This window comes from Chiloscyllium punctatum, chromosome 3, assembly GCF_047496795.1.
Source record: "Chiloscyllium punctatum isolate Juve2018m chromosome 3, sChiPun1.3, whole genome shotgun sequence".
In the NCBI taxonomy this organism is placed as follows: Eukaryota; Metazoa; Chordata; class Chondrichthyes; order Orectolobiformes; family Hemiscylliidae; genus Chiloscyllium; species Chiloscyllium punctatum.
Window position 1 is genome coordinate 130813576 of NC_092741.1, and position 16517 is coordinate 130830092.

At 41.0% G+C, this 16517-nt stretch overlaps 1 protein-coding gene across 3 annotated transcripts in view; it reads right to left on the minus strand.

Moving 5' to 3' along the window:
* myom2b (myomesin 2b) overlaps positions 1-16517 on the minus strand; it is a 121229-nt gene that overhangs the window by 62985 nt on the left and 41727 nt on the right. For all 3 annotated transcript variants that reach the window (XM_072560725.1, XM_072560732.1, XM_072560714.1), the window contains exons 7-10: positions 13353-13441; positions 13203-13253; positions 4825-4989; positions 1241-1402 (exon numbers count right to left, since the gene is read on the minus strand). In XM_072560725.1, coding sequence (XP_072416826.1) covers positions 1241-1402; positions 4825-4989; positions 13203-13253; positions 13353-13441 — 467 coding nt within the window. The remainder of the gene's footprint in view (positions 1-1240; positions 1403-4824; positions 4990-13202; positions 13254-13352; positions 13442-16517) is intronic.

The following is a 16517-nucleotide window of genomic DNA, read 5'->3' on the forward strand; positions in this document are numbered from 1 at the left end:
AAAATATATTTTGTAACCTCAGCAGTTGCTTATGTGTGCTTGGAACATTCAATCTTTAACAAAAATTCAAGCATGTGTCTATGTTGGATTAATTCTTGGCACATAGTCATAGGAACTCAAGCTTTGTCCATTAAATGTGCACACCAAGTACCAGAAAATCAGAAGATGGCAGTATGGCAAGTGAGTGGAAAGATCAGGGTTCCCACAAGGTGCAAATATGGTTCACAGCAGAAGGTCTCAGGATAGGCAAAGCATCTGGACTCCAGAAGTCAAGCAAAATGTTTTGGTTTGAAATGCTTTGAATAGGCTGGGGCTGTTTTCCCCTGGAGAGTTGGAGGCTGAGTGGTGACTTCATAGAGGTTTATAAAATCATGAGGGGCATGAATAGGGTGAATAGGCAAAGTCATTTACCTCAGCTGGGAGAGTCCAAAACTAGAGGGCACATAGGTTTAAGATGAAAGGGGAAAGATTTAAAGAGGACCTGAGAGGCAACTTTTTCAGGCAGAGGACGATGCATGTATGGAATGAGCTGCTAGAGGAATTGGTGGAGGCTGGTACAATTACAGTATTTAAAAAGCATCTGGATGGGTACATGAATATGAAGGGTATAGAGGAATATGGGCCAAATGCTGGCAAATGGGACTAGATTAATTTAGGGTATCTGGTCAGCATGGACAAATTGGACCAAAGGTCTGTTTCCAATCTGTATAACTCTATGACTCGAAGTGGACATCTTGTCCATCTCACCTGGAGCATGCCCGGTTTTGGGCTGCGGAGAAGACCCTGTGTAAACCAAGACTAAAGATTCCATGGCTGAAGGCCTGGCAGGTACCAGAGATATGTCCCTCCAATGGGTCTTGTGCCCGGGTGCACAATACTAACTAGGTGCTCTCTCACCATTACAACCTGCAGTGCCCAATGAATCAATGAAGCCATTGAGAGGCATGTGTGGAATTTAAAGCTTCAAGGAGAGCTCAGAATAACATCTGCTAGCTATAATGACAGTTCAGAGCTGAAACATATCACAGCAGTTTGTGCAAATTCTGCAAACCTAGTGAATGTGTTAGTGGATTGCACAAGAAGATCCATTGCATTTCATTGAGTAGATCATCTGACTTCCCTTCCGATGAATGCTAATACATAACTGATAACAATAAAGTGAGGAAAAGGGAAATAACAAACTTTGCAAGGAGCCAACAAAACTCTATACAAAGGTGGAGCAAAAGACTGAATTCCACACCTCGGACAAATAGATAAGCACTGTGCTGGGAAATGCCACCTCTCGTTATCAAACGTATTGTGTACAGTCCTTCATCATCTTTATTCAGATGAGGTAGAGTCAGCGTGGCAGTGCAGTCACTGTACTGCATTACAGTCCACTTGGACTTCTTTATTTCAACATCTGGAAAAAGCAAAAAAGATTTCACAGATCACACAGGCAGAACGGATGCAAAGCAGCCCAAACAATTAAACTGCAGCACTTAATACATCACTGATGCAGTTCAAAACAGAAACATTATCTTCGTAACTGGAACTGGTTCATTTCATGTAACAACATGATGCTCCTCAACAATTGCAACGTATGTTTTCCAGACTGTGTTCAGGGTCAGGAAATGCTCTCCTGAGCCCCACTTATTCTCAAGGTGCTGCACCATTTTTCAATGGAGATCAATTTCAGAATGCATGCTTTGTGTGCCATTTAGGCTCAAACCTGGCATTGCACACACCAGTTTCACAAAACAAAACACCCAATTAGCTAAAAATGAAACTTGAAACTTGGATAGTGAACACCAGTTTCCCAGGTAGGCAGCAGGTTGAAAACAGACCCCTTGTGTTTCTGATATTTATGAGGTGCGTTCATAGAGCAGAGGTTAATGGGCTGGGCACATGCATTCCTGCAAACTACTTTCATAATGGGTATTGTTGGAAGAAAATATTTCAATGAATCATTGTCTTCATTGCGGTTTGTAAATCTTATGACAAAATTAATAAAAAAGTTTTAGACATGGGCTTCTCTTTTGCTCATTTTGTGGTGTTAAGTGATGCAGAAAATCATCTTAGAGAATGGAAGAAAGGAAAAACGAGAACAAGGTCACAATTTTCAAGTACCTCCACAAACTTGAAACAGGTATGACTGAAATTGAAAACAAGATTCTAAAGGAAATGGTCAAGGTAAAATTTTGCAATCTCTTCTCATGGAGAGTGAGCCTATAAACTGTGGATAGGTTTTATTTAGGAATCAGTCCTTCCATATGCTAACTATGTAAATACTTGGGTAACAAGGAAGATTTCTATTGTTGCTATTTGCGACTAAACAAATTCTTTAGCTGAGATTTGCTATTTTCCTGTTAGAATGAACCAGAGAAAGCAAAAGCAAATGAAAACAGGATATCTGATTAATCCCTACAATTTCGCAAACACATCCGTAAGGAATGTTATGTTCAACAATGCAGGTCACTTAAACTGAAAGCTGCCATGGTGTCAGGAATTCCAGGTGGCATCTGGAATCAAGCACAATGTCCATACACAAAAAGTCCCCCCACGACTTGTGTTCTATTGAAGCAGTGTACATGACGATCACCAGCGTGTGATTTTATCAATGACAGGCTGATTGTCCAAGTGTCTTGTGCTTCCAAGTTCAGATAAATTAACATGCTAAAGAATGAGTCGAGAATGCGGTGCTGGAAAAGCACAGCAGGTCAGGCAGCATCCAAGGAGCAGGAGAATCAACGTTTCAGGCAAAAGCCCTTAATCAATAATGAACCATCCACAAACTGGAAGTCACCATAGTCCTGCGCGCTCAGTAGAGAGAGACGACTGACTAGTGGGAGTTAACCTGAGGGTCACCATTCCACAGGTAGGGAAAGAGGTCGAGAAGGAAAGTCCTTTGTGGTAACCTCAGCCAGTGTGGGAATTGAATCTGTGCTGAAGGTGATACTCTACATTACAAACCAGCCTTCCAGCCAAATGAGCTAACTGACCACCCAAAACTACATTAGAGAATCTTTATGCTGCTTTTAATTTAAAGTGGACCCTATCTTTATGAATAGGTTTTTGACCAAAAATACAATGGAATAATTGATATAGGAAAGGGTTTTGTTATTTGCTCATGGGATGTAGGCAATGCTGTCCATTTATTGCCCCTCTCCAATTGCCTAGATGGCAGTCAAAAGGCAATGCATTGCTGTGGTCTGGGGTCACTTGTAGGCCAGACCAGGTAAGGATGATAGTTTCCTTCCCTAAAGAACATTAGTGTAGCAGATATGGTTTTATTGGCAGCCAACACTGGGGTCATGGGCATCATTTGGACAGCTTTTTTGAAATATTGAGTTCAAATTTCACCACCTGTCATTGTGTGATTGGAACTGATGCCCCAAGAATGCTAGACTGGGGTTCTGGATTATTCGTTCAGTAACTTTATCACTACACCACTGCCTCCTCCTGAGCTCAGCATTACAACATCTGCAAGGAACAAAGAAGTAAATGTACTATCATGGACCTTCATCAACCGAAGTGACTTTTAACAAAAGGACTAAAAATGGCTGCTGTGATCGCCTGGCCAGATTGAGTCAAGCCCATGAAGCGATCGGTAAATGAGGATCAGCCTGAGCCATAACTAACATTGCCCTAAGAGGGCATTGAAACTCAAATCTGTCTCTTGGAGTTGATTCACTCCTTTCTGAAATATTTTGGGATGAAAAAAAACATGATTTCCCCTCTTCATCTGGTTGTAACAGCATCTGAGTTGAAAATGAAACTGAACGCTCATTAACAAACATCCCAGCTTCCAATCTTCAGTTAGAGAGAAAACATCAATAAAAGATGAGCCAAGGAGAACATTGGGGAACTATATTGAGGAACTCCTACAACAATGACCTGAGCCTGATGTGACCAGTCTGCAATACCATAGGCATCTTGCCACAATCGGCCAAATAGTTACCTCCTATGCTGCTTCTTTCAATGCTTGTACATCAGTAATGACGGATCTACAACTGAAGAAATTTTATTTTGTAAGCATAATAAAAAGTCTTCACCTCATGAAAAAATTAGGATCACATCTTTACATAGTATTTTTCACCGTCTCCCAATGTCCCAAAGCGGCCTTGGAACACATGTAAGGAATAAATATTGACCTAAGGGAGAATGCCACCTAAAAAAAATAGGTGGGGAAAAAATCCTCAGATTTTCTAAAATCTGTCACTTGTAATAAACATGTTGAATTTCTAATGGCAAATTATTTCAGGAAACGTCTTTGCTGTCACATTACAAAATTGATCCACCAGCTTGAATGGTAGGAAATTCTGACAATCAGACAGTAGCTGGAGTTTCACTGTGGGTATTCCATATACCAGCAAAGAAGCCACACTCACACAGAGTGAAGGTGCAAGGAACCATAACATTGTAAATCTGATTAATGCTCTATGTGATTACAGATCCTCACTGGTATATGCAATTACTAATGTATCTTGTAAAACAAAACTCTAGTGAATTTGTATCAAAACACAGCCACAAATTTTTTCCCCTTTGTAAACCATTGGATAAACTCACTTCACCAGATTTGGTGATTTATGAAGTTGACTCCAACCATAAAAGTACTTAAATCTCCATGAGACAAGGCATTAAATTTCTGCAGGCTGGTTTTGACCTGGCTGGCTATCAGAAGCAGGAAGCTTGGAATGTAAAACTCTGCAGGGACAAGAATTTGCAACCACAGAAGTTTGAGACTAGTCTCCTCTTCGCTACCGTTAGCTTATTTTAACAGATGCACACTTCCACAAATATCACAAGTGAAAACCAGTAAAAGACTTGCTCACAATTACTGACCATCTCTGTACCACACAACTTCTGGCTGTAAACGGTGAAGGTTTGGTGTAAGGATCATCCGGCAGGACAATATCATTGTCTCTCCCTCAGTGCCAAAGCTCACACCAAATTTCTCACTATATTGAATATCTATGTGTGTGAAAATCGGAGGTGACAACAGAGGTACTGTGGAAAAAAGACATATAAAACAGGTTAGCAAATACAAAATAGATTCTAATACACATTTAAAAGATTTTCATTAGAAAATAACTTCTCTACTCAGTAGGGTTTCAAGCTGTATTTCTTCAGCAGGGTATTTCCATATCAGAACCAAGTTACATATTTATAATTCATGGATATTTTCTCTTGTACAATTGATATTAATTTTCTTGAAGGACTATAATCAAGAATTGGAAAATGCTGCAAAGAATATAGGATATACCAAGAACAAGGGTGCAGAAAATGTCAAACTTAAGGTGGAGAGAATATAGATTATGCAGGGAAGGAAAGATAGAGAGAGATCTTGAGGTATGAGGAAGTAATGAGTTACAGTAAGAGTTTGTGCATTGATTGTTGAAGGAAAATTTGCAAGTTTGGAACCATACAGGTCAGAGAATAAAATAGCTTTTTTGCTCCTGAGAGCTGAGACCATGGTGTGTGATGTCAAATAGTGTGGTAAATGTTCCTCTCCATATACTTTCAAAAGGGACGTGGGATGAGATTGCATTATACGGAAGATAAGGAGCAATGTGCAGTCCGCATTTTTGTGGCCCTTGTCATTTGTGTCAAACTAACACTTTGTCCATGTGATCTCTTGGATGGATTTGACTGTTGCAGAGGGACAAAGAAGAATATTCTAGTGTATTGTTTTCCTTCATCAGTCCCTTCTTGGTACTCCTAAGAGATTACTCAGATGAGGAAGTGGGAGATGAAGTGGCTGTGGACTTGCGTTTAACCATGAAAGTCCAGTCATTCTGGTGTCTGGGGTAGACTTCATGCACCAGTTAGTCTTTTCCTGTAGGTTAATTTTATGTATTTATACAACAATGCTGAAACATCAGATATGACTCAAATCTCATTCAAGCAGAGCTCGCTGATGAGAGTAATGGATGGATGAATACCTGTATATTCATTGATTATAACACAAAGACAAAGTAGAACAGCCCAAGAAACTAGAAAAACTGGTAGAGGACTATTCAGACAGTAATGACCATTGCTGACTAAATGACAGAAGAAAGTCAGGCAATTAAGATTGGTACATAGAGGTGAAAAGAGGTTATCTGTCAGGAAATTATATTCAACAGATTGTCACCTTGATTTGTGATGACCTTGTGGCTTTAAGAGGTGTATTTTATCCTGTTTTTTTGTTATGAAAAGAGGTTGAGTCAAAAGGTACTAGGCCATCTTTTCCAAGCCAATAAAGTAAACAACTTGTGAGGCTTTGGGTTATTTTTTAAAGTTGTAACAATAGAAGCAGCTTGAAAGGATAGAGTCAAGCTCTCACAGAACCAGGATTTTAATGTAACTTTCTGTAGCTGTTGGGGTTTGGAAGCTACAATAGATCTCTCCCTGCTACTGCAAAAATGTTTGAGTTCTCTCTCTCCCTCTCAGAGCTTTCTCTTGATGTTTTTTTCCTCCTAGAAAGGAGAATTGCATGTAAGAGAATCTACTTTACTGAATTTATCTTCACCCAAGGTGTGTTTAGTGAATATTATTATTTGGGAACAGCTAATCAGTGGTAGCTAACATACATATGGTCTTGCTAAGTATTTTGATAGAGTTACTGTCAAGCTTTTAAAAAATTTCTTATTTTGTCAGTATTTGACTGTAGTTTATGAATAAAAAGTGTAAATTTTGTTTCACGCCGGTAGTTTGACCAATCAAAGTGCATCCAGAACATAAAGCCTTACATTTGCTTTCTAAAATAAGAAAAAGTTGAAGTCTAGGTTATCTTCTTAATATTTTCTTTTGGGGATGGGGTTCGGTCTGGTCCATAACACATTACATTAGTAAAGGAAGAAATTGATGCAATTGATGTAACATAGTTATTTAGAGCAGTTTCTACTCATTTAGCTTTTAATAATAAAATGTGTTTTCTGTTTCTTTTCATTCAGTATTTTTCTTAAGGAAAGTTCATCAGAGAATCTGCTTCAGATATTGTTTGTGTGTGTGTGTGTGTGTGTGTGTGTGTGTGTGTGTGTGTGTGTGTGTGTGTATGTGTATGTGTGTGCGCACACGTGCGTGTAGTAGGGCACAGTAAATTCTCAACTTCCCAGACCTAAATTACTGAGATATACTCGTTCTTTCATATTAATTAATTAAAAAACAGTATTGACTTATTTCTTCCTGTTATAGCATTCAACATAATGAATCAATCATCTTTAAAGATGGTTAATTTCCAAGAGACCAAAATCCTAACTATATATTTCTGAGATGATGCAGGGTGGTAAAGGGATGAAGAGTACATGTCTGGACAGAAAACTGTGTGTGAGCAGCAAAACCAATCTTAATTTTTCAATTAATCCCCAATATGCCTGTTGGAAACCACCTGGAGGTTTAACCATTAGATGAAGTATTATTGGAAGAACATTAAGCTGCTGAAACGTTTCATCTGGCAATCTTCAGGACAGAGATACAAAAACACCAAATATCTAAGGAAATAACTTATAATTCATGAGAAGAGGATGCTGATTGGTTAGAAAGTGTTTGTTGACTGGTTGAAGTATTGCCATGGAAAATGCACCAGTGAACTCTTAACTGCCAAATATTTGTTTGAATTCAATCCAGGCAAATTGAGTCTGATTGTTAAAGGCAATTGCCCACAGAGCAAGCACCAGAGAATGGCTGACCCCTTAGCTTTTGTTTTGTTGAAGTTGGCATCATGCTTGGACATGATATTGCAGTTAAAAAGGACAGGGCCTGCATGTGAATACATAATACAATAATATACAATACAATACAGCACAGGAACAAGCCTTTTGGCCCACCAAGCCTGCGTTGATTCCTGATCCTTATTTACATCCACTACTTATTGCTCATGCACAGTTTCTGTCCATCTGTCCACCTCCCGTTCATGAGTCTATCAAGATATGCCTTAAACGTTGCTAATGTACCAGCTTCCACCACCTCCAATGACAGTTTTGCCCTGCACATCTCCACTAAACTTTCCTCTTCTCCCATTGAAGCCGTGCCCTCTTGTAGTTGACCTTTCCACGCTGGAAAAAACCTCTGACTATCCACCCTATTCATGCACCTCATAATTTTGTAGATCACTATTAGGTCATCCCTCAGCCTCCATTGTTCCAGGGAAAACAATCCAAGCTTATCTAACCTCTCCTCATAACTAAGACTCTCAAGGCCAGACAACATCCTAGTAAACCTTTTCTGTTCCCTTTTCAAAGCATCCATGTCCTTCTGGTATTGTGGCAATCAGAATTGCATGCAGTATTCCAAATGTAGCCTAAAGTTTCTTACAGCTATAACATAACTTGCCAACTTTTATATACAATGCTCCTACTGATGAAGGCAAGTTTGCTTTATGCCTTCTTGACTACCTTATTCACCAATGTTGCTACTATTTGAGATCTGTGGACTTGTGTTTCCAAATCCCTCTGTATGTCAGCGCTCCTAAGGGTTCTGCGATTTATTATATAATTCACACTTGAATTTGATCTTCCAAAATGCATCACCTCTCATTTGTCTGGATTAAACTCCATCTGCCATTTCTCTGCCCAAATTTGCAATATATGTATATCCTGCTGAATTCTTTGTCAAACCTTTTCATTCTCTGCAACTCTGGTGTCATCTGCAAACTTACTAATCACACTACCTACTTTTTCCTCCAGATCATTTATCCATATTACAAACAACAAAGGTCTCAGCACTGATCCCTATAAATACAACTAGTTACTGATCTCAATTCTGAAAAGCACCCTTCCACCGCTGTCTGCCTTCTATGACCAAGCCAGTTTTGTATCCATCTAGAGAGAAAATGCTGGGAAATCTCAGCAGGTCTGGCAGCATCTGTAAGGAGAGAAAAGAGCTGATATTTCGAGTCTAACTGACCCATTGTCAAAGCTTTGAAAAAGGGTCTGTTAGACTCGAAACGTCAGCTCTTTTCTCTCCTTACAGATGCTGCCAGACCTGCTGAGATTTCCCAGCACTTTCTCTTTTGGTTTCAGATTCCAGCATCCGCAGTAATTTGCTTTTATTTTGCAACCATCTAGACAGCTCCTCCAGATTCCATGAGACGCTACCTTCTATACCAGCCTGCTATGAGTTGCCTTATAAAATGCCTTAATAAAATCCACGTAGACAACATCCACTGCCCTTCCCTCATCAAACATTCTTGTCACTTCTTCAAAACACTCAATCAAGTTGGTGAGACATGATCTTCCCCATGCAAACCCATGCTGCCTATCACTAACAAGTCCACTCGCTTCCAAATGTGAATACATCCTGACTCTCAATGTCTTCTCTAACAGCTTACCCATCACTAACATCAGGTTCACCAGTCTATAATTACTTGGATTATCTCTGTTTCCCTTCTTAAACGAAGGAATAACTCTGGCCATTCTCCAGTCCCCTGGAACTTCACCTGAGGCCAAAGAGCAAGCAAAGATATCGCTTAATCCTCCAGCTACTTCCTCCTTTGCCTCCCACAGTACCCTGGGGTGACATGGTGTCTCAGTGGTTAGCACTGCTGCCTCACAGCACCAGGAACCTGGGTTCAATTCCACCCTTGGGAGGTTGCCTGTGTGGAGTGTGCACATTCTCCTTGTATCTATATGGGTTTCCTTTGGGTGCTCTAGTTTCCTCCCACAGTCCAAAGATGTGCAGGTCAGGTAGATTGGTCATGCATAAATTGCCCATACTGTCCAAGGATGTGTAGATTAGGTGGCTTAGCCATGGGAAATGGAGGGCTAGGTGGATAGAGTGGGTGAGATGCTCTTCAGAGAGTCAGTGTGAAAGTAATGTGCCTAAGGGACTGCTTCTACACTGTAGGAATTTTATATGCTCCTGTCTAGCCCTGGGGACTTGTCTACCTTAATATATTTCAAGACATCCAACTCTTTCTTCTTCATTATGTTGGCCTGCCCAAAAGTATTCACACACCTTTCCTTAACCTCAACAACCCTCATGTCCTCTCTTTGGTGAATGGTGATGTAAAGAATGCATTAAGGACCTCACCCACTTCCTCTGGCTCCATACATAACCTCCCTCCTTTATCCTCGAGAGGGCCTACTCTTTCCCAGCTACCCTCTCGCTTCTAATATATGGAGAAAATGCCTTGGGATTCTCCTTAACCCTACTGGGCAAGGTCATCTCATAAATCCTTTCAGCCCTCCTAACTCCCTGTTTGAGCTCCTTCCTACTTTCTCTATAATCAAGGACATTGTCTTTTTTCAGATTCTTTTTTTGACTAAGCTGATAATTTCTCTTGTCATCCAAGATTCCCAAAGCCTGCCATTTCTGTGCTTGATTTACACAGGAACATGCCTGTCCTGCATTCTGATCAACTGGTTCTTAAAAGACTTGCATGTCAGATATAGAGTTACCCGCAAACAACTGCTCCCAATCCAAGTTCTCCAGTTCTTGCCGAATTCAGTTATAGTTGGCCTTCCCCCAATTTAATACCTTCATCTGAGATTGACTCTTGTCCTTAACCATAAATTTCCAAAAATATACAGAATTATTAAACTTTGATCACCTAGCTGGGCTCATTTCCCAATACCAGGTCCAGTATGACCCCCTCCCTCGTTGGACTATCCACATACTGTTTCAAAAAACCTTTCTGGACACACCTAACAAATTGTTCCCTACCAACCTTTGCATTAGCCACATCATCTGCCGATATTTCTGCCGCCTCCAAACGGACCCCACCACCAGGGATATATTTCCCTCCCCACTCCTTTCTGCTTTCCTCAAAGACCGTTCCCTCCGTGACTACCTGGTCAGGTCCACGCCCCCCAACAAACCACCCTCCCGTCCTGGCACCCTCCCCAGCACTGCAGGAATTGCAAAACCTGCACCAACACCTCTTCCCTCACCACCATCCAAGGCCCCAAAGGAGCCTTCCACATCCATCAAAATTTCACCTGCACAGCCAACAATATCATTTATTGTATCTGTTGCTCCTGATGCGATCTCTACACTGGTGAGACTGGACGCATCCTCACACAGCGCTTCAGGGAACATCTCTGGAACACCCGCACCAATCAATCCCACCACCCCGTAGCCCAACATTTCAAGTCCCCCTCCTTCTCTGCCGAGGGCATGCAGGCAGTGGGCCTCCTTCACCGCCGCTCCCTCACCACCTAATGCCTGGAGGAAGAACGCCTCATCTTCCGCCTTGGAACACTTCAACCCCAAGGCATCAATGTGGACTTCACCAGTTTCCTCATTTCCACTCCCCCCACCTTACCCCAGTTCCAACCTTCCAGCTCAGCACTGTTCTCATGACCTGTCCTACCTGCCAATCTCCCTTCCCATCTATCCGCTTCACCTTCCCCTCTGACCTATCACCTCCATCCCCACCCCCATTCACCTATTGTACTCCTTGCTACCTCCCCCCACCCTTCTCTCTGATCTATCACCTCCATTCCTACCCCCATTCACCTATTATACTCTTTGCTACCTTTTCCCCAGCCACACACACCCCCTCCCCCATTATCTCTCCATCCTGGAGGCTTCCTGCCTCTATCCTGATGATGGGCTTTTGCCTAAAACATCGATTTTCCTGCTCCTTGGATGCAGCTGTGCTTTTCCAGCACCACACTGATCTAAACTCTGGTTTCCAGCATCTGCCGTCCTCACTTTTGCCAAATTGCTCCCCATCCAAACTCCTAGCACGAAGGAAGTCTCAGTCAATATAGGGGAAGTTAAAACACTCATAACAACAATCCTGTTATTTTCATGTCTTTCCAGAATCTGACTACATGTCTCTTCCTCTATCTCCAGCTGGCAGGTCAGTAATACAATCCCAGCGTTGTCGTTGCACTCTTCCTTTTTCTGAATTCTACCCCTAATGCCTTACTTTGAGATTAATGTAGCCTTTAGCATGAGATCTGAACTGATGACCTTAAGTTGTTTGTTAGTTCAGTTCTTTGCACAATCTTGAGTATTCAGCAAGTGTTGTCCAGTGGTGGAATCACATCCAACGTTGCTCACTGTTTGATGAAGATAACTACACAGGGATGCTCTTTCATCATCTCATTCTATTCATAGGATTCTAATCGCAACAGTAAAGGCCATTCAATCCCCAAATGTGATGTATATAATGAACGTGCACATTTAAAACCACATTTTAATCATCAATGCCAAATGGAATGAATTTTTTTGTCAATATTTCCTGAGGCCTCACATTAAAAAAGAGCAGAACAAGAAAAAAAATTACGTACTGACTTGACAGATGAATTTTAATAAAAACAAAAAGTCTTGTCTGAAGTACTCATGTAGAATAACCTAATGCTATTGAAGTTGCAGAACAGACTAAAACAAAGAGGAGGGTGGAGCCTCATATTGTTCACCCTTCCCTCTTTGTTTTGTTCTGTCCCATAATCTTATCTTCCATTTACCAGTTCTGGTGTGGGGCCTTTCACTAATGTGTTGACCTCTTTTCTCCTGTTTTAATATGCTGACATATTTCCTGTGCACTGTTTGTTGTCATTATCCTATAAATTGTTTCCTCCCTTCAGATTGACATTGGAGGGTTTTTTTCCCTCTCGCCTTTGTGCTTGCAGTGCGACAGCCATGGCTTGTGTCCAATGACAATTAGTGTACTGAGTGCAAACAGGCCTCTCAAACAATTAACTGCAGTCAAAGGAAATCATAGTAAATTTAACGTGCTCAGAATCAGAGATAAAGTCTGTGCTCTGATGGATTAGTGAACAAACACTTTGGCTATATGAATCTGAGCCAGTAAACCAGCAGGACCTCTAGTTCCATTTCTATTTGTGCCAGGTTAGATAATCCCAGTTGAGGTTGTGATAGGATCAACTTCAATTATTCGAGGATGGAAGGCACACTCCTGAAGTCTATCCATTAACACCAAGGTGCTGGATGAGGAAAGTATCACACATCATTTTATCAGTTTGGAACCTTATAAAATCCCAATGACAGCATAGACCATATTTTGTAATACAATGGCTTTCCGACATTTAAAGGAGGAGCATTTGGACAAGTATTGGAGTTACAATTACTTCCTTGAGAGTTGTACCTTTGAAAAGATCAGTATTTTTAGCAGAAAAAAGAAGTGAGAAGAGAAAATAAAATTCAAGCTGCACAGCTTATATAGTAAAGACTTTAAATTGTAGTTGTCAAAGTGAGCAATGTTCTAAAAGCAGAAGGTAATTAATTGCAATAGATTTAATTGGTTGATTTTCCTGTTATTTACTTACAGTTCAAAGGGAGCAAAACAGAGTGGTAAGGCTCTTCATCTCCTCGGAAACCTAAAAGGAGAGGGTAAATTTAAGTGACCAGCTTCTCTCTACACGAGATGTAGTACTCAAACTGAGAAATGACCCAGGTACATTTATTCTGAAACTCACGTTTAACAATGACAGTGGCACTTGATGATGCCTCTCCATGAATATTAAAAGCCAAGGCAGTATATTGAGCAGTGTCACTTGTGGCGCATCTGAAAACAAAACAAAAAAAAATTGCCTTAATGGTGTCACACAGCAACAAAATCTTGCAATTGCATGAACCTTTAAAGAAAACAGGTTCCAACAGGCTTCACTGGAGCCTTTTAAAATGTAACGTCGAGCCACCGAAGAGGATATGAGATCAGATGCCCAATAACTAGGTCACAAGTAGATTTTCAGAAGGAACTTTTGGAAGGAGGAAACCTACAGAGTTTAAAGACAAAATTTCAGAACTGCTAGATAGTTGAGTGCAGAGCTACTAATAATGGAGTAAATTAAAAAAATGTGGTATAAGCCTACATGCTTTGAGAGAGATAAGGAAAGGATTTGAAAGCAAAGACAAGAATTTCAACACACTGAAACTTCACTGAAACATTAGTTAGTGAACATGGTGGTAGGGTGCAATAGGGGAACAGGACTTGGGGCTGAATCTTATTATTTTTTTTGGTTAAGTGTCAGTCTTATTGTGTTTCTGGTTGTGGGTCCTCGTGAGTTTTCTGATTGCATCTTATCAAACTTGCCTCATTAACCATCTTCCATTCCCCTCTGTCACCTTTCTCATCCAATTCCAGCCCCATTCTACCTCTCCCTGTACCTACAATCAACCTTACCTGCATCCAGTGAGTCAAGCAATGGCATTCATCCACCCTGTGACCGGACTGGAGTTGTTCAATTACAAGTGTACAAAAGGAGGATGGCACAATCAGGATATGTCTAGCTCCAAGATGTCTGAAACTCTCCCAAAAGACATGCTCACACAAGATTCCAACACCAGAGGAAATCAATTCCAAGTTCTTTGCCAAACTAGGCAATAAACAAGGATATTAATTGGTACACTGAGCCGAGAAATCTCAGGAAGTAACTATTGATATTGCTTGCCCTTAGTTTATTTGTCAATCAAAATACGCTCTAGTGCTTAGATACGTATCCATTACTGATGATATTGCAGTAAATGGACAAACCAAAGGAGAGTATGATCAGAAATGTCCTTCATTGATGGCAGCAGCTCACCACAAACGACTCATTTTCAACAGCAAGTAGGGCCAACCCAATGCAAGTTAGGTCAATTGTTTTGGTTCTATTTAGTTGGGTTGCAGAATTCGTCTTGATGCAGGCAAAGTAAAAGATGTAAGATGAATGCCTACCCCATAAGACAAAGACAACCTTCAGCAATGCCTCAAATTCTTCAGCTTCTTGGCACCTTACATTCTGAATGTCTGTCACTAAGCAGCATTATTGTGAGAGCTCCTAAAGAAAGATATGCCATACATATAGCAGGAGGACTATCAACAAACATTCAAGTCCATCAAGCATTGTCAGCAGAAAGCTGCGTTATGAAATATCCAAGGAAGACGACAATCCTGGGAGTTGACATTTTGTAAAAGGTACTCGGATCGTGCATCCTACAAGATGGCAAAATAATTGCATTTGGATCCAAAAATCTATCATAAGCACAATCCAAATACTCCAAGTTTGAGCATGATACACTTGCTCTAATATTTAGACCACAAGATTTCACACATACCGGTCTGTAACAATTCACTGTGGAAACCAGTCATAACCCATTGGAAACAATTTATTGTAAACCATGGAAATGTTCACCACCTAGATTTCTGATAAAAGTGCAGGGATAGGATTTCTGCTACAAATTTGGTAGTAAAATGATCACCTCAGTTACACTAAGGAGATTGCCAAAACTGAACAAGATTGCAGTTACTCGGTTGGATGTACAAGTCCACAACATGGACATCTAAGTAAAAGATACATTCAGACATTGATCAATTACATTGTTACATCGAACTATACTGCATTAGGCGGCCTGGTAGCTCAGTGGTTAGCACTGTTGCCTCACAGTGCCAGGGACCCGGGTTCAATTCCAATCTTGGGCAATTGTCTGTGTGGAGTTTTCACATTCTCCCTGCATCTACATGGGTTTCCTCTCACAATCCAAAGATGGGCAGATTAGGTGAATTGGCCATAGTGTTTAGGGATGTGTAGGTTAGTTGCATTAGTCAGGGGTAAATGTAGAGTATTAGGGAATGGGTCTGGATAGGGTCTTCGGAGGGTCAGTGTGGACTTGTTGGGCCGATGTGCCTGTTTCCACAGTGTTGGGGTTTTAACTCTATGAGATACAATTGGGAATGGATAATGGAGAAAGTTGTTCTTGAAGGGTGGCCTGACATTATAAGAGAGGCTTTTGCCCGAAACGTCGATTTCGCTGCTCGTTGGATGCTGCCTGAACTGCTGTGCTCTTCCAGCACCACTAATCCAGTATTTGGTTTTCAGCATCTGCAGTCATTGTTTTTACCATTATAAGAGAGGTGTCAGATGTTTTTGAGATTAGATTAGATTAGATTCCTTGCAGTGTGGAAACAGGCCCTTTGGCCCAACAAGTCTACACCGACCCACCGAAGAGTAACCCACCCAGTCTCATTGCCCTCTGACTATTGCAACCAACACAATGGGCAATTTAGCATGGCCAATTCACCTAACCGGCACATCTTTGGACTGTGGGAGGAAACGGGAGCACCTGGAGGAAACTCACGCAGACACGGGGAGAATGTGGAAACTCCACACAACAGTCGCCCAAGGCTAGAATCGAACCTGGGACCTTGGTGCTGTGAGGCAGCAATGCTAACCACTGAGCCATCGTGCCACCCCAAAGATGAACTTTTGGCCTTACAAAGATAAACTCTATGTTTTGCGATATTATCTTCAAAAGAAAAACAAGTACCTATGGTTCAAGCTTTCCACCAGGACATACAGGTGTAACTACACCAAGGAAGTATGGACATCGAGTGGACAAAATGACTAGCCCCTGATATGTTCTATTGGCCAGGGATCAACGGTACATTAACAAATTCAATACAAGGCATGCCGAACCACCAGCCACTGCAACATGGATAAATTCTACACTCAAGTATTCCATCAGTCCTTTGGTCCAAAATCACAACTGATTTACTTACAGTTAATGGAGATGACTTCAGTTTAGTCACTGATCATTTCTAATTATTAGACAAACAAAGAATGAATCAAGTGCATCTTTGGTAGAAACCATCAATGCTATAT